Raw genomic sequence first — 23173 nt, forward strand, 5'->3', positions numbered from 1 at the left:
ATTTTGTCGTGTAATAAATATTTTCATTTGTATTTGACCTTTAGGTGAATGTGTAGATCATTTTGGTGTGGGCATAAGTAAAGGTTTATTACTAGAAGAAAAATATATGAAAAGGGAAGGATTTTTGGCCTTACCCAAGGAAGGTGTTTCAATTCTAGGAAAAGGGCTGGAAAAAGCAACAAGAATGTTAGTGATAAACTAGTGTGTAATAGATAAAGACTAACATGACTGACAGCAAAGCCAGTAGAGACAAGAGGGATATTTAGTCTTCTGGCAAGATGTAAAATACTTAAATTAGTGACACTAAAAGGTAGTGCAATGAATTGCCCCTGAACTGCTACTGAAAATTTGTCTTGAATTTAGCTTCTTTTTTTTTTTTCATGGTTTAGATATTTTCCCACAAATATGGAAAAATTTAAGAGCAGTAGGTTGATTGGCCGATTACTAAGCAGCACAAAGACGATGTTGTTCTGAATGCAGACCAAATAACTCAATGGAGAAAAAAGTTCCTGTTAAAATATGCGAAGATAGATATAAGTTACTGTGAAATTCTGCCCTCTGTTATATTCTTCACATTTGTTTGACTACCACTTCACATAGTTCAGTAGAAATCAAAGGGTGACAGAATAGTTGAGGTTGAAAGGGACCTCTGGAGGTCATCTGGTCCAAACCCTAGAGCTGGTTGCCCAGGACCATGTCCAGAAGGCTTTTGGGTATCTCCAAGGATGGAGACCCCACAGCTTCTCTGGCCAAGTTGTGCCAGTTCTCAGTCACCAGTGCATGCGGTCACTTAGACCAGCAGTTAATCCTCCCTTTTTCTGTCAGGGTGTTCATGTTTTGTAGTGGAGGATAAAATGTAGTTAGAAAAAATGCATTTTGTATTGGAAGATGAGAAGACAGAATACAAAAGAGATTCAGTACACTTTTTTTCAGAGTCTTGAAATGAATGGATCTCTAATACGGTACTCCAAAAATGCATCTTCTCCCATTATGATTCTTTTTTTTTCAATAAACATAAGTAGTAAATTTGGCTTAATGTAAGTAAATTTGTCAAGTAATTATGACAGCAACATGGGACCAAAATTTCATGCTTGCTTCAGGACCCTTTTGGGAATATAATTCAGAGACCGTGATAACAAAGGAGACATAAACAGAGGAAAAAAATCAAAAGTTGAAGATGCATATAATTTATGTAACCTTGGATGTTACGGTACACAGTCTGCAGGGCTTGGCTCTGCTGGGAGCAGGCTGGGGCTCGCTGAGACCCTGACTCCTGGTGGCAGTCTCAGCCCTGGGGAAGAGGAGTGGGAAGTGTCCCAGACTCCCTAAAGTAGCCAGGTATGCAGGTTGAGACTGATGTAACATCTCCCCACCAGTACCTGATATGTAAACACTTGCCGTATTTTGGAGCAGTAGCTGTGAAGTCTTTGGATAATGGCTGCAGAGTGGGATAGTGCTTGGACAAGCGTGACTGGGAATATGACCTACTCATCTATGTACCTAGCAGGAGGAGTATATAAATGTGCCTTGGTGAAAACTGAGCTTCCACAGAAAGGCTGGTGAGAGCTGTTGAGTTTAGAATCTCCATTTTGGGCTTCCATGCCTGACTGACACTTTTTGGGTCTGTGGTCTGTTGCAGGTTACCTTACATCTGGGCTTGCAGATTTGATTTGAAATTGTTCCTTATGCACAGGTTTTAAACCACAGAAGTTTGGATTTGTTTTGTAGTATAACAACACTGCATTTTCTTTTAATTTCTTCCCCATCTAGTTTAATCTCAAGACTTTGAAAATACAACACACATGGCACAGATCGTAACATTTTTTCAGACGCTATTAATTCTGCTACTTCATGATTACATCTCAGCTGAAGATGGGGAAACAAGAGCAAGTAAGTCTTACTTTTTATATTTCAGAAAAGGGAAACCTCAAAGCACGCCTTGAATTTATAGTTTCCATTTTCAGGTCCACATTGGTGGTGATTTTTTTCCAGTATAATTTTCCCGGTGAAAATCCTGTAATATATAATAAGTAACTTAAATATCTTATTTCTCCTTTAGGAAGGAATATCTTTATTTCTTTTTGTGTCATGGAAATGCCCAAAGGGGCAGGTGGAAATGTGAAGCTCCAGTCTTGATTTAAACTTGTGTTTTGAGTATTTATATTTTCTTTTCTTCAGAAGTCATGTTTTGAATAGCTTAATGTTATGTGAGAAACTAAGTAAGAAAAAATAAAGGTTCTGTGAAAGGAAGCTGAGATAACCCCAGCTCTGGGACAGACCTTGCATATTCTTCAAAATTAGCATCTCAAACCCCACCAAACCAAGTTTTATACTCTAAATCTGATTTATGAAAAGAAAAAGTTAAAGCAAGATGGCTCTTGGAAAGTGGCTGAATAAAAAGAGTGGAAAACTTTCTTCTGGCCACAATGATACTTTCAGGGTAGATCTTTTTCCTCTAGTTTTGCTCTCAGTCTGGCAATTTTCAGCATTTTACAAGAAACACCATAAAATTCCTTTTGGTCTCTAGGAAGACATGTATTTTTTTCAGTCTACCTGCTCTGAGCTGGGTGTTGTGGTTTAGCTGCAGCCAGCAACTAAGCACCACCCAGCCGCTCGCTCACCCTCCCCCTGGTGGGATGGGGGAGAGAATCAGAAAAGCAAAAGTAAAAAAACTCGTGGATTGAGATAAGAACAGTTTAATGGTTGAAATATAATAATAATAACAATAACAAACAATAATAATAACAACGAAAAGGAAAACAATGAAAGACACAGAAACAAAACCCAGGAAAAAACAAGTGATGCAATGGCTCACCACCTGCCAACCAACACCGTGCCAGTCCTCGAGCATCAATCACTGTCCCCCAGCTAACTCCCCCCAGTTTCTATGCTGAGCATGGTGTCATATGGTATGGAATAGCCCTTTGGCCAGTTGGGGTCAGCTGTCCTGGCTGTGTCCCCTCCCAGTTTCCTGTGCCCCTGGCAGAGCAGGGGAAGCTGAAAAGTCGTTGACTGGTGTAAGCACTGCTCAGCAACAACTAAAACATCACTGAATTATCAACATTCTTCTCGTACTAAATCCAAACCACAGCACTATGCCAGCTACTAGGAAGCAAATTAATTCTGTCCCAGACAAAACCAGGACTCTGGGCCTGCTTTCAGTCCAGAGTCCCTTCCAACTGAAATTACTCTGTGATTAATATCCCCGGACCATAGAGTGGTGCACTCTGTGTGCCCCTTGCTCCTTCTCCCAATGTCTTTTCTCTTCACTACCACCTGCATTGCCAAAGCAGCTCTCCAGCAGACTGTGGCCACTTGCTTTCAAGGAAGGTGAAAGCTTGACCTGACCAGAAGTGTCTGTAGGCAGATGTCAGGGCAAGGCAAAGCTCTCCTTCCTGTGGTGGAGCTGCAGCCTTTCACAAAACAGAAAGCACAGTAATACACAGCAACCCCCATGACCCCATGTGCCATGGGATCAAAATAATCTCTCCTAGTTTTGGCCATCTCCTTGGCACCTTGTGTGTCAGTTATCTAAGCTCCTTTCACAGTTGATGGAAGGTGATTCTCTCCTCTAGAGAGTTATTCCCTCCATCTGAGGATGTACATATAAGATGGCTAGAACAGTCCTATAGAAATGCTTGTGTCAGTCCATGGGCTGTAGTTGTCAGTTTGGTCTAAAAGCTCCATTTATGAGTAACTACAGCTAGGACAGCTGAATCCATGCCTAAATCATCATGCAATTACATTATATTTATTAAATGATTATGTGATCTTATATTCTGGAGGTTAAGCTCCTTCATTGAGCTAAAAATCAGAATATGCTACCAGAAACATTCAGTCGAGACTCAGGATTTTATAATAACTAATTCTGTGAGTGCCATGTAGCAGTGTCAGGAGTCTATTAAAATGTATTTGTAAAAGGGTTGGATATTACTGCTTAATTCTGGAGTATTCAGACTATTGCCTTCCTCTGCAGTGTACTTGGTTTGCTAACAAAAATTAGTTTTTATGTTTATCATCTCTGCAGACAAAGAGATATGGAAAAAAACATATTCCTCTCTGCTGATTGCATGAAATGCAATTGCCAGCTAAGGAACTGAATTCCAGAATTTCTCATAGTTGTTTCTGGTGATAATGTAAAAAGCAGAAAATGGTGTGGTTTCCAGACACCAGCTTGGATCTGTGTGACTTACAGAAACTTGTTTTCTCTGATAAACTCAGCTGATTTTTTTTTTTAATGGATTGTATTTGCCAATATAGTTTCTAATAAAAACAGTAATTGATATGAAAAATATTTCCTGTGGAAGAAGTGGAAGAGTTCATTAAAATATTTGTTTGATTTTTGTTGGTTTTTTTTTTAGGTTGCAGAACTGCTCCGGCAGATTTAGTTTTTATTTTAGATGGCTCTTACAGTGTTGGCCCAGAAAACTTTGAAATAATCAAAAGCTGGCTTGTCAATATTACAAGAAATTTTGACATAGGGCCAAAGTTTATTCAAGTTGGAGTTGTCCAGTACAGCGATTACCCTGTACTTGAAATTCCCCTTGGAACTCATGAATCCACTGAGAACCTCATAAGGGAAATGGAGTCCATACACTACTTGGGAGGAAATACAAGAACAGGAAGAGCTATTCAGTTTGCCTTTGACCATCTTTTTGCAAAATCTTCAAGATTTTTAACAAAAATAGCAGTTGTTCTCACTGATGGAAAGTCCCAAGATGAAGTCAAAGATGTAGCAGCAGAAGCAAGGAAAAATAAAATCACTTTGTTTGCTATTGGTGTTGGCTCAGAAATTGAAGAGGATGAACTTAAAGCTATTGCCAACAAGCCTTCATCAACTTACGTATTTTATGTTGAAGATTATATTGCAATATCAAGAATTAAAGAAGTTATAAAGCAAAAACTCTGTGAAGGTAAGTAATGAGTATAAAATATTTTAGATGTGCAGAATGTAGTTTTGTACCCATATATCTTTATTTCATAAGCAGAATGCATGATTAATGTAACCTAAGGCACCTGATAATCTTTACTATGATCTTCTTTCATTTTCATCTTGTCAGCAGAAATCACTCCCAGAATGTTTTCTCCATTAAACAAAGAGGTATACTTGGGAAAGACATGGTGCTTTAACACAGCGTGTGTTGAATTTCAGTATGTAGCATTTTGCCCTAAGCCCCAATTTTTTTGCATTGATAAAGTCTAGAAACCCTAAAATAGTTGAGCGATTTGCATAGTGCTGAGAATATGGGGCTTAATTTATCCTTTTCCTATGTGCGGCTGATACTCATCCACAGTCTAGTCTTCTTGACAGTTGCGAGCATAGCCTGTTGTTACAAACAGGAGTTCTTCCGCTAGTATGTGTTGAAAAACCGAGAAGAAAGACTCTTGGCAAAAGTGCCTGGAATTGTAACATGCTGTTATGATCTTTTTTAGAAGGATTTTGTACAAGAATTAGCCAAGACCAGCATTACAAAATGACTTTTTAGCTTTAGAATGCTAGCAGCATTACTGTGTTGAGTTTTCTGATCACTTTGTAAAACAGTGGCTTTCCCATATATTTAAAAAAGATAACAAATTGCTTCCAAAAATATATCACTCAGAAGTGATATATTACACAGTGAATATGTATCAGTGCTATTTTGGACATGTTTTATTACCAAGAATTGAAGTAAGTCATATTTCAATTGTACCATATTTCTGCACTTAGTAAGAATGAAAAAACAGTTTCATTTGCTCTCACTTTGAGTATGGACTTCATTGAAAAAATATGGTGATACTTATGTTGAGGATAATAGTGTTTATTTCTTGATACACTTATGAAAATCATAATAATTCCTTGTGGCTGATGTAGTAAAGTGGTCAGTCCAAAAATTAAATCAGCTAAGCGCAGCTAAATTCTTTAATAAAACTTCACACAGGAAGAAATTCCCCGACATAAACACATTATTTTCTTTAAATAAAGTTTAGAAAAGGTGACATTGTAGTTCATCAAGATGGATTTTCTGCTTTCAGAAGTTCACTAATATCCTTTAAAATTCAGGTGCAATATTTGACAGGACTCTTACAGCAGTAATCTGTGAATGTTGACTACATCTACAAAAGTGGACTTACTGTTTTACTTTAGGTGACCCTTTGCTTCCACTCTCCTACGTTGTGGTCTTCCCTTGCATTAGCATTGAGATGCCTCTCTCAAAGAGTGATCAGAGCCAGTTGGCAGCTTCATTTCTAACTGTAATCTCTTTAGCAGGTGACCCGAAAGACTAGAAAACTGGAAATTTTATATCTAGAGCGGTGGATTATTTTATTCATGTTGTTAAGATTCACTTTGACTCTGGGAGAGGAAGTTCCATGAGGGCAAAGCAGCAATGATTTGGCTGTGATCAACCACATGAAACCGCCTGAAAATTTTGCAATTCTTTCTTGGTTGTCTTTGTTTTAATGTCTAAAACAATGCTAGTCTTTATAGCATTTTTAACTTTGTTATTGCATGAACATGGACATAAGAGTGTAGGGGCAGTATTTCCTTTCTGGGTAAAGGAGCCTGAGCTTTGGTGGTTCATGTAGCAAGCAGTGCTATTATGAACAGCCTTGTGGATGGAGGGCTCTCACGTACCTTTTGGAAATTCATGTAGCTAAAAGTGTCACCAGATATTCAAGGAATATTTAATATTTAATATTTATTCTGGAAGTTGAATGTTCCTGTAGTATTAATATTCTCTAGCAAAAATATAGAAAAGATTGTGTGTCAGGAATGCATTTAAGAACAATACTCAGTGCAGACCTCAGAAGTACGTCTGGAGGATGCTGAGGAAAGATCCTTTGTGCTAGACAATGGGATTTAACATTAAAAAGTAATTTCATGCCTCAGGAAGGAAAAACAAAGCATCTGAAAACTATATAAAAACACTAAAGGGGAACAAGATTTTAGTATAGGCTCGAGAGTTGCTGTGACTGGTACTATGGACTGGAAGAACAACCCCATTTTCCATGGAAGACAGTTCTTAATTTTCCCACTGTCTTCTGCATCCTGTATAATGGCTCAGCTAGTTATCAAAATAGTCCTGCCAGAAGATGATCCAGAAGTCCCAAAAAAGATCTACCTTACTGGGAATGTTTTTATGTAATTCTTCAATGTGTCATTGGAAGTAAAGAATAGTTTCTTAATGTATTATGCTTAATTTGTATTGTATTGGTTTGGAATAGTTACTTTGGTACTGATCCAGAATAATGGCCCTCTCACATGAAGTAATCCTATTCCTGCATTTATTTTTTGATTTTACACCAAATTTCTAATGCTGTAACTGATAAGGGATTCCTGCATTCATTTTCTTGTCAGTTTATATGATTATGTGTAATATGTATTAGTGGGAATATGATTGTTATTCAGCTTTGAAATAAATGAGTTTAGAAAATGTTTCCATGGTAACATTGCACAGTGAAGAAGCCTGAAAAAATATTGTTACTCCTACTTAATATCAATATCATAAGTATGTTGACTTAAATCTCGCATTTGTGTTTTGAGAAGAGTGAGAATCAAAGTTGTGTTGGACTTTGTATTTTTTATTTTTTTTTTTTGGAAGTGTTCAGAGGGTAGACATTTTAGGCAGAGAGTTCTTGCAATTCTCTCTTGTAGAACCAGATAGGTAACTTTTAACATATTTTTAATTTGGGAGTCATGTGACATTTTGCTGTGGGGAGGAAAAGAAAACTAAGGGGAATGGACGTGGCTTCTTGCTGCTGCCCCAAGTACCTGTGGCGTGTCCCTTTAGAATGGATTGTCCTTTCCCACCATAGACAGTTTGTGCAGACACTTAGCTGAATTTTCTTAGAGTTTATATATCCTGCCTCCCCCACCAGAACGGGGTAGCTTCTGACTGCCCTTGGGTTGGTTAGAAAGAGAAGCCGTGCAGCATTGCTCATGTTGTAAAGAGAAGCTAGTCTAGACCTTTGAGCTGATAATTCCCTGACACTGAAACATGAGTTTTCCAGCCCATGGCTGGTCCAGATGGAGAAGAGAACTCTCCACCCTTTCTTTCGAAAATATTCCTAACCTCTTCCCTTTCTATGAACTGATGCTTTTCTGAAGAAACAATGGGAGATGAATGATGAAAATGAATTTATTGTAAATATTTTAGCATAATTTTAATAAAACAAAAAGTTGTTTGCTTTCTTTTCATTGATTTATTGCTCTAATACAGTGTTGGCTTTAGCATTAAATTTCACTATCTCACCTTTTTTTTTTTTTTTTGAGACAATTTAGGGCCGCTGCCTGGTATTGTTTTTATGTAAAGAGAATTAAACAGAGATAACATTCAGTTAACTTTAGTTTCCACAGAAATATGACACAATATTTGTCCAGTGAGAATAGCTTCAAGCAGATTTCAGTGTAATGGACAAAATAGATCAGAGTCCATTCTGAGCAAAAGGAGATAAAAGAAATAGTTGTAGATAATTCTACCTTTGTCCATTTTCAACCCAATTTTATAGTTGGGAGGGAAACTGGATGAATCCAAATTGTTAGTGCATTGTGGAAATTAACATCTATAATTTTGTAGCATTTTGAAACCATACGATTTTAGAAATTAAATTCAGTATTTTTATTGGTCAGATATTGCAATACCTTTTAACTGCAATTAGTGACAATTCAAAATAGTATGTGAACATAATTGCAGTAAAATACGACTTCTCAGTATTCTTGCTACATGTCTCTGAGTATTCTGCATGTCATTTCTCTCATATTATACTTAACTGGTAGTTCTCAATTCTCTTTCATTTCTTGAAAGGCAGCTACAAAAAAATAGGTAGGTGGGAGGTTACTTTTTGAAAGTTTTAAGTCATATTTTGAAGTATACTTGCATTTATTGCTTTGCAGAATCTGTTTGTCCGACAAGAATTCCAGTGGCAGCTCGAGATGAAAAAGGATTTGACATTCTTGTAGGATTAGGTGTGAAGAAAAAGGTTAAAAAGAGAATTCAAATACCAACCACTAATGCAAAAGCTTATGAAGTAACTTCACGTGTTGACCTCTCAGAACTGACAAGGTATTTAAATTTATAAATGCATTTCTATATTTAGTAAGATTTTTTTTTGTTTGCTTAAAGTGAGACTTATTTTAAAATTTATATGAATGTTCACATACTGTCCTTTTTTTCCCCTCCTTCGCCCTTATTTAGGAATGTGTTTCCAGAAGGTCTGCCTCCATCCTATGTGTTTGTTTCCACTCAAAGATTTAAAGTAAAAAAGACATGGGATTTGTGGAGAATTCTAAGTCTGGATAAGAGACCACAGATAGCAGTCACTATTAATGGAGAAGACAAAACATTATCATTCACTACAACAAGTTTAATAAATGGCACACAAGTTATTACTTTTGCTGCACCTCGTGTAAAGGTAAGGAGTAAGTCATCATCATGCTGGAATACACATTGCCTTCTAGTGTAATCTAAAGGTTCTCTGTTACTCTTTCCTGAGTAATTTTCAGTGAAGTATTCAATTCTTGTAAGAAAGATTATCTCAGTTGCATGTGAGACAGAGGGAAGGAGATTGAATGTCTCTACTCTTGCATTTGTAGCAGTATAGGAATGTGCAGCCCAGAGATTCCCGTTCCTATCGCAGGGAGTATATTAGTGTGAAGGGATGCTTCAGCAGACAAAGAGTGGGAAAGATTTACCGCTGGAGCGCTTTATGGCCAAGTGGGTTCAGCTTTTCTGGGAAGCGGTGGCCTGCATTCGAATGCTTACTCCAAATCAGGCTGAAGGAATTTGAAATATAAATCCTCAGAGAAGGAAGGACTCCTGTCCAAGAAAGGGTCTTAACTACTAAGCTTTTGCTAGGGAGAGGTATTCTTCTGTTGTTGAATGGAGAATTGTTCTTTTTCTTTCCAAATTTCCTCTGCCTTTTTATAATTATTTGTAGGTGAAATATTGGTGCGTTTTTTTAAGAAGCAGCGTTAAATTTGATTTACTGGAATTTGTTGGAAAATTCAGTTTTGAGTCAATCTGAAAATTTGTATTTAATTTTTTCTGGCAGCTACAGTGACAAATCAGTCTTATTCCTGCAGTCCCAGGTATCCATGAACTTCACCATGAAAGGAAGACTTTTGCTTTTTTCTTCTGTGTTTCTTCATGCTTGTATTGCTATTATGGAAATGCCCTTTTTAGAGCTGTATGTCGCTAAACACACCATAAATGTCACTATGCTTTTAATGAACCTTTTAATTTAATAAACCTTTCTGATATTTTAGCACTTTTACTCAGGAAAATGGAAATGTTATATATTCTGATCTGCTGCTTATTTTATCTTTTAATGAGAGCCATTGTAAATAAATAGAAACACAATCTGCAAATGAAAATAAAATAGAAACAGAGGTGCTATTTAGGGGTGTATAATATTAAGTAAAGTAAGCTCATTTTCTCTTTATGTCTACAAAAGGTGACAAAGATATATAACATACTCAGAGAAGTATGTTTCAGTTTACTCTTACGTAGACCAATTTAGTGTGGGAATAATTATTAAATTATCTGTATAAAAGATAAACAGCTAGGCTAGGCTAGGCTAAAGAGCTAGATCATTTTTGAAATTAATAGACTCAAGAAGGTGGCATTTCTTCCCATGCTAAGTTTCATTTCTAAGGTAGGTAAGATAAATACTTCTTTAAAGTTATCTGTTTTAAGTAAATCTTAAGCTTTAGAAACTTGAGGTTTTGTGAGATGATGAATGTAATATTGGGTTTATTCTCTGAAATATTGTGATTCTTTCTGCCAATATGATGTCGTCTTTAAGATTTTTTTCATAAGAGGTTAAGTAGAAAGGCTTTCAAGTACCAATTTGTTTTCACCGTAATTTAAGATCTGAAGTGATTGAGACATTATACCACTCCTGAAAAAAAGGCCTCTGGCTTCATATTTTTAACACATACAGGTTTGAACATGTTCAAGATCATAGGCTATGTGAGTTATAAAATAATTCTGAAAGAAGGATTAATTATTACCAAATAGCATCTTCTCAATTATAATATTACTTGGTAAATACTTTTTTGCATGTACAGTTTACAATGTTTTGCATGACATCTCAACCATTGACAGTAGCTTAAGTGTTGAAATGCAGTTTTATTGTTATTTAAATTGAAGACATTTTGTTTTAAATAATTCTGTTTTCTTCACTTTTCTTAGACATTGTTTGATGAAGGCTGGCATCAAATTCGTCTCTTAGTAACAGAAGACTTGGTAACTTTGTATATAGATGACCAAGAAATTGAAACCAAGCCATTACATCCTGTTTTAGGTATTTACATCAGTGGCCTAACCCAAATAGGAAAGTATTCTGGAAAGGAGGAAACGGTACAGGTAAGCATATGCTAAAAATTCAGAAAATCTACTGTAGGTTAACATTGCATTAGTGCCTTCTGTTTTCTTGAACTTACTCTTCTAATTTACAGTAGGCTGAAATTTAATATACAAAATTTTAATAGTTCAGAGGGAACATAGATGGTCAGGAGGACTCAGTATAACTGATACATCCTGTGTGGTGGGTGCTTAATTGCTCTCACTGACTTCAAGAGGCATTTGGTTTTGCTGAAACACAAATTTGGTGCAATGTGGTTGCCTAAATTTGGAAAACAGTGTCTCAAAGCAGGGGATTTCCCCTGTACTTGACACATGCATAGAATTTCCTAGGAGAGAACAAACTTTTGAGGAATTTTCTTTCTCATCACTAGCTGTCACAAAAGTACAAGGTCTATCAACTCTGTTTCTGTTGTTCTGCAAATATTTAGTAAACCCTGTACCAAGGGTCTCCTCTATTCTGAGGAACGTTAAAATCCTTTTGCCTTCAGCTCTTTATAGACACCAAAAAGCTGATTAAAACTTCAGGCTGTATAGGTGAAGGCTGTGTAGACCAGTGGTAAGGACTATTATGTTGACAGTGTTCCAGATGTTGGCTAATAGATTGTTTCCTTGTATTTATAGCAATGTGGTAATGACATTACTAATTAGTTGATGGTAATGGAAACCATACTAAGAAATACTGAATTACAGAAGTAGACGTTATTTTCAGTTATTTTGAGAGCTATGCTTATTTATACTCTAATTTCATGATCCTCACTGCTGCTGTTAAAATATATTAATTTGTTTTGCACCATCTTCATTGACTCTCTTCAGATGTCTTTACAAAGTTACTCCTGAAGTGTGTGTATTTGTAGCCAGCCTTCAGTTCTATTATTATCATATTCTGAAAGTGTACATGGAAACTTGGATGATGCCCTGTGTGTGTGACTCAGCATTTCTGGTGGTAACATTGTCCATATACCAAAGTATCCCTTTGTGAAAACTACTGAATGTTTGTCACAGATTTCTGACAGGACTTCAAGCACTTATTGCAAGGAAAGTAGAGATTGCAGAATTGTAATCACCTCACGCATTTTCTCTGTTGGTGCAGGATTATCCCGTTTTTATAGTTTTGTGCATTCTAGGGTTAGAGGGTTGTTTGGTTGGTTGTTGTTGTTGTGTCTTATTTTTCCTCTTAAGTCACTGCAGAAATGGGACTTTTATAGATTCCCAGTAACAGAGTTTCTGAGGTAAAGAATGTTAGTAGCAAGACATGTTAGCTAAAATAAAAATGAAAACATTTTAGGAATGTCGAATTGTATAAAAACCTCTTCTGGTAGTGAACTAGAAGAAAAGTAGCAAATCTGCCTCAGGTTGCAATTTTATATTTCCAGATGATTTCTATGACCTAAATAAGGTATTTCCTTTCTCCACTTTCTCAGACTGTGACGCATTCTGCAAACCATTAACAGTCAAACTGTACCAGGATATTTCTATTTAAACTATGATTATAGAGAAATACTTTAATGAATCTGCATACCGCCTTTCAGTGAAAAGGTACTTTGGAATCTTTTAAGAAAGAAATTGGTTGGAGTTGGATACAGAGTACGATACAAGAATCTTCTTCAGAGATTCTTTGGTGAATTTTCATTCCCTTTCTGTGCTCTGATTCAGATGTTTTTTAGTGATATTTTGCAAGTGTTCATAATTTAATTAGGATCATACTGGCTGATGTTCTTTCCAGTATAGTGATGATAAACTTGTGTACATACTTAAGTGTTGTGAATAGTAGACGTTTTAAATGCGAAAACACATATTACCAAGCATGGTATTAACAGGCTCCGTTTTCTGTGCTTTCTTCTCTTCCTGCTAGTCCCACTTACTTATGACTTCAAATAGGTGTAACAGGGCTTTTTTCTCTTTGCAGTCACGATAGTTTATGCTAGAAAAACTGACTTCAGTGCTTTCATTTTTCTAGAATATAGTGGCAGAGCAGAATGGCACAAACTTTTGCTTACCTGGTGCCAGTGTTTTTCTTGGTTGCTTTTTAAAGCTCTACATTATACAGCTAAACACTAAACCAAATGCTTTCATTAGCATCAGGGATGCCTTCTGATGCTTCACCAAAATGTATTAATCTTACAGCTAGCAGAGACAAGTCAGTGTAGCAACATCTTCCCAGGACTGTTAAGGAAAAGGTTGGCTTCGCCTGTGCTGCTGTAACTTGTTTCCCAATGATATTGGCAGCCAGCGTAATTCGTGCTGTGCGTGTTTGGATTTATTGACAAGGATTAGGGGTGGTGATTTCTGTTATTTTAGAAAAGAAAATCTTGGATTGATTATTTTTCTTTAAATAATTCTGTTATGGAATGTTTAATTGGTTGCATGTATTAATCACTGTGAGTAGCCTGACTAAAAATGTTTCCACATCTTTAATTGACTGTTGTGGACACACACATCTTCCAGTTTCTCTTGCTTTTTAATATTTTGTTCATTTTTTTAAACATGTGGATGATATAATTTAAGAAGAGTGTAGTTGAAACTAACTTCATGTCAGGCTATTAACACTTCCTCTAAAAAAAGTCTTTTATGTTTTGAATTATAGTTTGATATTCAAAAACTGCGAATCTACTGTGACCCAGAGCAAAATAATCGAGAAACAGTCTGTGAGATCCCGGGATTTGTAAGTATGATAGATGAACTTTTGAGGATCACTTTGCATTTTTTACAAATCACTGTTTAAAGCTGACTCAATGAATTCTTAAAATAAGTAATACTACATTGATTCAGCTGGTGCAAACAAATGCTTGCTACCTGTGCAATATCAAGTGACACAGAACTTGTCTGTTTTCAGCCTTATTTTTGAACAAACGTATTTTAAAAGTTTTTTTAGTTCAGGTATTTGATGGTGGAAATTTGACAGCAGTATAGAAGAATCTCAGAATCTTCAGCTACAATTTAAGATTTTAAACTTTATAAATTAATAAAACTACTAGGTTACAGCAGTGTAAAATACTTTAAATATTACTTTTTAACTTACCTGTTATACTTCTTGCTACTTGTCAGGTCATTTAATCTCTGAGATTTTTGTACATAACCAACAAACCTATATTTTTAACTCACCTTTTCCTATCAGAATTATCTATGCTGATGTCTGTATTAAATATCCCAACTGAAATGTTGCCAAGATTTCTTGAAGTACGTTATGGATAAGACAAAAATAAAATACTGTTCAGGATTTTATGATTCATGTACACAATTAGGAAGCTTATGGGGATCCTTTGACCCTCTCTTTGCCCTCTTACGGTTAATTAGGCAGTGAAATGCAAAACACATGCAAACAGATTTGGAAACCATTCATGACAGACAGTTGCACCCAGATTTTCAGAAGCATTCCACTCCCATCTCAAAACATAAGCAAGAGATTGTTTTATATGTACAGTTTCCTTCCAAATGTCCTCCTTTGTTTGGTGTCTAAAACAAACTGAGCTAAAGATAATCAGACACCAGCGTCTTACTATGTAAACCCATATTCTTCATGTTGTGGTTTGGTTTAGTATCAGGACCGTTTTGCCAGTTTGACATTAGAACCTGTGAATCTTCAACACCCAGGTATTTTATTTTTGTCAGACTTGCACAGACCCCCAGCTAGTCTGGTTTTCTTCTGTTTATTTGGGGAAAGTGTGTCTACTGCAATCCACGCCTTCATTAGGGCTTTTTCAAAATACTTTTGTAAAGTTAGCTTTAAATCCTGAAGTAAATTTAGTATTTGGCTATTTAAATGCACCACACATCTTTCTGCTCTTTACAAAATACAAGTAGGATATGAAAAGTAAACAAATGAAAAAAATTTTTGCATCATAAAGCAAACACTAAAAAGTCCATCACATCTTGTGTTCTCTGCAATTTGGCAAGAAGTCCAAGCAAAAAGATTGCTTTTTGACAGTTTAGTTTCACTTGCTGTTTTAAGTTAAATTTGGACTTCATCCATGAAATTCTGGACTCCTTCAGAAAATAAAAATGTTGGATGATCTCCAAGGAGGAATATGTGGTTTGTGGTTGTATTCTGTCAGAGTGCGGTTGTGTCAGAGTTCCTGAACCAAGCAGGGGCTATATGTACTAATTACAGCCTGAATTCATCCCCTTTTCCAGAGATACCTAGCTGCATAGTAATTTTAAGCTCCCTCTATGATCCGTGGAGAAAAATAACCTTCTCTAGAGGTTGCCTAAGATGAAAATTGAATACAGAGGAAGCTGTCTCTCTCCACAGACTATGCGAAGTCTGTGGTGACTGTGTGCATTAGAAAACTCCTGTACATGGTGCAGCTAATGATGGCTACTAAGCCATTGAGACAGACAGTTTCATGGTTGGTATGCTGAACTATTTGGGGATGGATTGTTCTGTGGTGTTGCAGATACTGGAAAACTCAATTCAGTTGATAGCAGCATCTAGTGCAGTCAGCATTAAAAAGTGAGAAAAAGCCAGCCTTGCCTCTGTGCTGCTGTGTGTTTTCTCAGATGCTGGATTCAGGCAGAGATCAGAGAATTTAGAAATGTTTTGGTACATTCTCTGACACAAATGAGTAAGCAGAGGATTTTTTTGATGAGAAGTTACTCCTGGCAAAAGGTTTGACCCAAATCTAAACATTCAGTGTGTACATATTTACGTGGTTTAGTATTAATTCTAGTTTTGTCATTGCCTTTTAAAAATTGCTCCTGGTAGCTCCTGTTGAAAGACCCTTTAATGAAATGAACTAAAGATTCATATGCATTGATAGCAGCTGCACATAAGTCTGAGAAAGTCTAAAATTTAAAAAATATAATTCCGTGACAGTTACAGCCCTAAATTTATGATTGGTTTTGGTAGTGTTTACAAATGAATGGATTTTGCTTATTACAAATATTGCTGTACTCTTAAACTGTGTTTCTTCTTGTTTCAGAATGGAGAGGTAGGCTCAATCCTAAACTGCTCAAACTCAGTTTAAGGTAGTATTTGACTTTACATAAACTTATTATTCTGGGGGATATACATTTTGTTTTGAAAAGTGCACACAGGTTTGCTAAGCTTAAAAGTGCTGGAATTCCATTAATTGACCTCTAGTCAGGTCCTTTAGTTTTCTGAAGAAACCCATGATTATTAAGATTAATGGCCTGACTTTTTCACCATTTTTTTCCCCCATTTCAACTCAGTTACTCTTATTTGCAGGGCTGGATGCTGTTGCAAAGGGAATGGGTATATGCACGGTCAGGTAGCTGGTACTGGCATCATGCTAATGGGAGCTCCCTGAAGGGGAGCTTGTCTGAAGGCTTAATATGATAGCTTCCCTAAACATTCTCATAAGTCCGCTTGGTACCATTGCAAAGGACACGTGAACCTGTGTTTTGATCAATCATTTGACCCTGAGAAATAATTCCATTCAGAGAACATTGTAAAAAGTCTGCTTTATTTTAGAAAATCTGAGTAAAATGTTATAGAAAGTAGTTTAGATAATAAATACAGAATCTGCTTTTTTGTATCTTGGATTCTTAAATTTTTGCCTTTCCATAGTTCTAAGAACTTACTGAGTGAAAAAGAATTCACTGAATCTAACTTCAGCATATAGATTTAGTACAGATGGACCTAAATTTTGCATGCCTGACCTTGGGCAAATGGATTTGATCTCATAGCTCTCCCCTTGCCTACCTTGGTAAAACACTGAGGTGTCGTGTGGTCTCAATGGTGAGAAGTATCTCAAAAAACCCCACAAATATCTGTAGTCATGTGGGTCTGCCAAGGTTTAGTTTTTACTGCTGTTTGTATAGGGAGCATAGTTTGGAGGAGGTCACCTAATTGTCTTTGGAGGATGGGCCCCTGGGGGCTAGAACTCAGGACTTGTAGGAGCTGGTGATAGCAGCCGTGCCCCACCTTTCCTCAAGTAGCTTCATGGTTGGGACGCATGCTGAGGGGGTAGGAGACTTGGGCTTTATATTCTCTTCAGGCTTGCTGCACATGACAGTGTGCCCATTGGTTATGGTCATTATACTATACATAATAATTATTCGATTCTTTTTACAAAATTTAATTAAATAGTTATATTTGATAATTGATCACACTGAAATGATGAATATCAGTTAGTTTAGGAGAAGAGTTTTGTGTGTTGCCAGATTTAAAATTATCAAACTATATGACAAAATATTTGTGGAAAAGCAAATAGTTTCAGATACCAGCCTGGTATTGGTACGTAATTTTTTTTTTTTTGGGGGGGGGGGGGGCTTTTAAAATTATTAATTCATGCATGCAAAGTAGTTGGAGGGCAATACTCAGGTAAGCAGAAGTTCCAGCTGAACAATGGAATGAATGCCAGGACCTATGCAACCTAAGGAAATCAGCTTCATATAATGTTATGATAGGTTTGTTGAATGCTTTTGGCATGTGAACTGATGGCTGGTTTCACTCTTGGTAGTGCATGAATGGTCCTAGTGATGTAGGCTCAACGCCTGCCCCCTGCATATGCCCACCAGGAAAACAAGGACCTCCAGGCCCCAAAGTAAGTTTCCACTCTGTCTTATTGAGCATATACAACTTTTTTTTTTTTTTTTCTTTTTCAAATCTTACGTTGGCCAGTCATAGTCAGGCAGATTAAAAAGTAGGGGACAAGTTCTCCTAGTTCTGGTTTCCAGTGCATGAATATAGTGATTAGGATCCTCAAGGCCAGGTTTTATGCCATAACTCCTAATAACACAAATATATCTTTTACTTTTTAAGGAAAATGCTCTTGGACATAAAATTGTGTTTCCTTGCTACTCTTCAGCAAATGATCTTGCACTGTTAATTGTTTGAGAATGAAATGGTTTGCTAATAGAAGTCTTTTAATGGAGAGGGTTTTTTTTTCCTTCTTTGTTAAAGAATGGACTAGGTGCTTACTGGGAGAGTTCCACCTTAGCTGTTCTGGTGACCTCCCTTCAGTGTTGGTGAAGGATTAAGGTGAGAACCAGACTTGAGTCTCAGATGTCTTAACATGGCAAACTCAAATCCCTAGCATTTGGCTGTAATACTTTTCTCAATAACTGTGCTAAGCAGTGCTTCCAGAGTTACTAGCTTGCCTTGTAAGGGTAGACAAGAAAACCCCAAACTGCTTGTCTTTCATTAAGCAAATGATTAACCCCCCCCTACTCTCATTAAATAAAGGGTTAGCAGTCTGTTGCAGCTACCTCAAGTCAAAGGGTGTTTTGCTAGAGTGGTGAGAGTTTCCAACCAGGGAACTGGAATCCACAAGATGGAGATCATTATTATTTCCGGTAATAGAATTTTTGTGGTCTTTTACCTTTTTTTTTTCTCTTCAGGATATTAGAGAAAAAATGAGGGAAGAAAATATTTATCGTTGGAAAAAAATTGAAAATTCTGTAAAGTATGAAGGAGTATGAAAAATCAGAATTAGGGTGACATATACAATTTTATTTAGATCCCTGCTTCATGTACAATCTTTCAGTTGCATTGCAGTATAATATTTGCTTGGGCATAACTGAATACTACAGGTGAGAAGATGGTGCCTAACATAAGAGACTGCAGAAAGAGTGGAAAGGAAGCCAATTTAAGATGTATAGGTTGTCATAGTTATGGTATTTCTTAACTTCTGAATACTGGACTTTGGAACTGTACAAATTTAAACTCAATCTGTGTGTTTGTGGTATTAATGGAGTACAATAAAATTAATAAAAATAATTTAAAAATACAAGTAACTGATATTTTAACCTTTTCAAGTTAAAGGCATAAAATTTCATAGTTTAGATAGTATATTTGAAAGCAAATTTATTTTTTCTCAAATCTCAAACCTGGACTTCTGAATTCGGACAATAGTAATTCTGGAACCTGTTATTAATTTAGTAAATTGTAACCGTTACGTTTTTCTAAAGACACATTATTCTATATCCTTTCCCATTTAGTTCAGCATTACTTTTTTGTGGTTTATATGTGAAAAGATCTTTTTTCAGAGTCACATTGAAAGCTAGTTTCCTACTTCTCTCCTAATGTCCTCCCTGTTTATAACAATTCTCCAGTTGTAACTGACCCACAGGTCTGTTGATAGTTCAGGCTGAAGAAAACAGTACCTGCTTAATGCTCCTATAGAAGTTAAATTTTTTTATATATCAAGCCTTACTGGATTTTGCTGGGCTCAAATCAACTCCATTAGTAAAATAAACAGAGAAATTTAATACACTAGGAGGATACATTGAGTAGAAAGTTAAGTTCCTGCCTTCATACCATGAACATGAAGCCTGGGGAACCAACTTTGCCTTTCCTTTAATGTGGTCATAACAGAGGCTATCAAAATAATTATAAAGGCCTTATAAGAAGAAATCTAAAAGAATATCTTTTTTAGACAGCAGTAAGTATGTGGAGAGGAGTTTAGTATTAGCAAGTTTTAATCCTAGCTCCTGCCTTCCCAGCACTTCTGCTTTAAGAACTGGACTCAGCCAAAGCAGGCGTGAGTTCTCTTCAGAGTAGAACTACTAAATTAACAAGGTTTTAATAAAGATTTTTTTTCATCTATTTGATGAAAAGTAGTTTTATTTCTGTTGATTACGATGCTAAAAAGCTCGGGCCAAACTTGTGCTGTGACTGAGCGTGGGCTCACTTCTCCAAGTCCTGCACAAGAAGTTAGGGAGAATTTTCGCACGGAGAAGGTTACAAGATCAGTTCTTTTTCACCATAGGAATTACTCCTCAATAGCAGGTTTCTCAGCTTGCAGCCACTGTTTTGTGGAATGTGTTAGGGTTAAGGTTGCTCTGTGCTAATTTTAAAATGCTCTTTCATATCTTTTGTATGTTAACATATTGCTTCTCCATAGGGTGACCCTGGTCAGCCTGGGAATCATGGTTATCCTGGTCAGCCTGGTCCAGATGGTAAGCCTGTGAGTACTAAAAACTTAGTCATATATTGTAAACGCAAAACTAAGAGGAGAAAAAACATGTACCACTGATACCAGATTTTCAAATTTAGATGATTTTGTCTCCATTCTTTGAAACTTTGCATGTCACTTAAGCACTGTCTGAATGTAACAATTCTATGAATATGTTAATCATAGTATTTTTGTTTCAAGCTAAAATACTGTGAATATGATATCATCAATTAGGCACTGTTGTAAAGCACAGAACAGGCTATGAGTGCTGCTGGTTGGTCTTTGCATCAGTTTGCAGTAGTTATAACCATCTAACCTTCAATCTTTACTGCTTAAGAATTTTTGCATTAGAAAGCACTGTAGGGCAGCTAAAATCCTGTCTATTTTTTTTTTAGGGATTGCTTCTCATGTTTAAGCTTGGTTCATTTAATTTCTTTTTAGTTAATTTCTTTTTAGGCTGCCTCAAGTAATTTGTCAAAATATGTTGATATGAATATACAGTGTGAAAAATACAGATATTTTGCAGTTCTAAACAGTATGTGTTAAATCATACATCATAAAAATACCTGAATTTTTTTCTTACCTTAGATTTTACTTTTTAAGCTGGCATTCCATTAGTAGGGATGGTAAAGACTGGAAGAAAGTGGATGAATAACATATGTCCCTAAAATAAAAATGACAGATTTGGCAATGGCTTGTCTCGTTAACATTTTTTACTGTCATAAAATTGTAATAAAAGCAAATAAATATATAAAAATAGCCTAAGTTTTCATTAAAAAAGATATTAGATCTCTGAATCTAATTGGAAGCCTCTAAGATATTGACAGCCAAGGTCCTCTGTTGAGTAAGGATTTGTTAACAGCCTGCAGCCTCTGCATCACCAAAGTGGTGGTGTACATGTGCCTCTGGTGTGTTAAGAGAAGGCAGGCCAAAAGCTGGGAAACTTGGCCACCCATGTTTCCTTTCTAAGAATGTGGCCTCTGATGTTGCTTACTATTCATTAGAAGCTATTTTATTTGTATTAAAGAAAAAAGAAAACGGAAAAAGTAAAAGACGGTTGGGAGCATTAAAAATTATTTGCTTCTGAAATGAGGATAATTTTCCTGCTTGGTACCAAAAGCAGGAAAAGAAAAGTGCATGCACAAACTAGAAATTGTTAATTCATTGTAGCTTTTCATTCCTACTGCAAGGACTAAATTTTATGGTTTGGGTCCTTAGTTTGTAGTGCTATTTTGGTCTCCATGGTAAAGCAAAAGAGAAGATAAGCATCGTGTCTTGAAATCAATGGAAAATACAGTTAGGGAGGAGTCCCAAACAGTATTGAGAATAAAAATATAAGAAGATGTCCCAAACCATTAGAAAATATAAGCGGATGAGTGCAGGGAAGACAGTATCATTTATGAAAGAAACATTGGATTATGGATGGGGGAACTAAAAACGGATACTAAGTTATATTCTAGTTGGTGGAGACATGGCTGTTATTTTGTTGATCATATTCACTGGGATCTGATGACATCCATCTTGCTATTTTATTCCTAAAAACAGGATCTCCTGTGTGGGTCCCTTGACCTTACTTTGTTTTATGGCAAAACAGGCCTTCAGTAGGATTTGGACTATTTTCTTCCCTTTCTCTTCTGCTGTATTGCCCCATACGATGGTGTCATCAACATATTGCAGGTGTTCCAGACCCTCACCCTGTTCCAGTGTAGTCTCAATCAGTCCATGGCAAATGGTAGGGCTGTGTTTCCTCCCCTGGGGCAGTCGATTCCAGGTGCCTCTCCAAGTGAAAGCAAACTGGGGCCTGCACTCTGCTGCTAAAGGGATTGAGAAAAACACATTAGCAATATCAATTGTGGCAACCACTTGGCTGCCTTTGACTCCAGTTCACATTGAAGAATCAGCATGGCATTACTCAGTGGCAATAGGGTGAAGGAGAAGGGAAGGTGAAGGAGAAGGGACGGTGAAGGAGCAGGGGAAAGTGTCCCCCCGTCTCCCCCATATGTTGGTTCTCTGAAGAGAAGAGGTAAAATGTGCAATTATTAATAGTTTTCAAGAGATGGCTCCCAAAGTACAGGGGTGATAAGAGTGCTGAGTACGACCAATAATTTTATCATACCATAAGCCAGTGTTATGCAGTACAGCAAAGCGGTAACCTTAATCCACCTCCTGGAAGTGATAAACAGCATATAAATACTAACAAACAGTATATACGGCAAGTAAGGTGTTACATAACACAACTCTGAGAACAAGCACAACAACTCTGAGAGCGAATAAATCGACATTGCGACCAGCGACTATTAAAGTAATATAATGAATGCTTATCAAAAGTTTGTTTCAACGTTCTCTGGACAGATTTGTCATTATCTTGAACCCCTCATGCCCCACGTTGGGCGCCAAAAAGGACTGCTGTGGTTTAACCCACCAGGCAGCTGAACACTGCACAGCCACTCACTCACTCCATCCACCCCAGTGGGATGGGGGAGAGTATTGGAAAAAAAAAAGAAAGAAAAAAGGAAAATTCATGGGTTGAGATAAAGACAGTTTAATAGGAAAGGAAAACAAAAACAAAAGGGAAAATAACAACAACAACAATAATAATAAAATAATGAAAAAAGTGTATACAAAGCAAGTGATGCACAATGCAATTGTTGTTCACCTGCTGACTGATGCCCTGCCCATCCTTGAGCAGCAATTGCTGTCCCTTGGCCAACTCCCCCCAGTTTATATACTGCGCAGGACGTCACATGGTCTGGAATAGCCCTTTGGCCAGTTGGGTCAGCTGTCCTGATTGTGCCCCTCCCAGCTTCTTGTGTGCCCGGCAGAGCAGGGGAAGCTGAAAAGTCCTTGACTGGTGTAAGCACTGCTCAGCAACAACTAAAACATCAGTGTGTAACCAACATTCTTCTCATTCTAAATCCAAAGCACAGCACTATACCAGCTACTAGCCTACCGTTCTATTTTTGTTAAGAA

At 36.8% G+C, this 23173-nt stretch overlaps 1 protein-coding gene across 1 annotated transcript in view; it reads left to right on the forward strand.

The window, feature by feature from the left end:
* Positions 1 to 1802: 1802 nt before the first annotated feature.
* LOC104134418 (collagen alpha-1(XXI) chain) overlaps positions 1803 to 23173 on the forward strand; it is a gene marked incomplete at its 3' end in the record, with an annotated part of 33131 nt that continues 11760 nt past the window's right edge. Inside the window, exons 1-9 of the mRNA XM_009647953.2 lie at positions 1803 to 1890; positions 4362 to 4913; positions 8873 to 9041; positions 9174 to 9390; positions 11172 to 11345; positions 13930 to 14007; positions 16265 to 16273; positions 17768 to 17851; positions 20153 to 20215. Coding sequence (XP_009646248.2) covers positions 1803 to 1890; positions 4362 to 4913; positions 8873 to 9041; positions 9174 to 9390; positions 11172 to 11345; positions 13930 to 14007; positions 16265 to 16273; positions 17768 to 17851; positions 20153 to 20215 — 1434 coding nt within the window. The remainder of the gene's footprint in view (positions 1891 to 4361; positions 4914 to 8872; positions 9042 to 9173; positions 9391 to 11171; positions 11346 to 13929; positions 14008 to 16264; positions 16274 to 17767; positions 17852 to 20152; positions 20216 to 23173) is intronic.

This window comes from Egretta garzetta, unplaced genomic scaffold (assembly GCF_000687185.1).
Source record: "Egretta garzetta isolate BGI_Z169 unplaced genomic scaffold, ASM68718v1 scaffold781, whole genome shotgun sequence".
Lineage (NCBI taxonomy): Eukaryota > Metazoa > Chordata > Aves > Pelecaniformes > Ardeidae > Egretta > Egretta garzetta.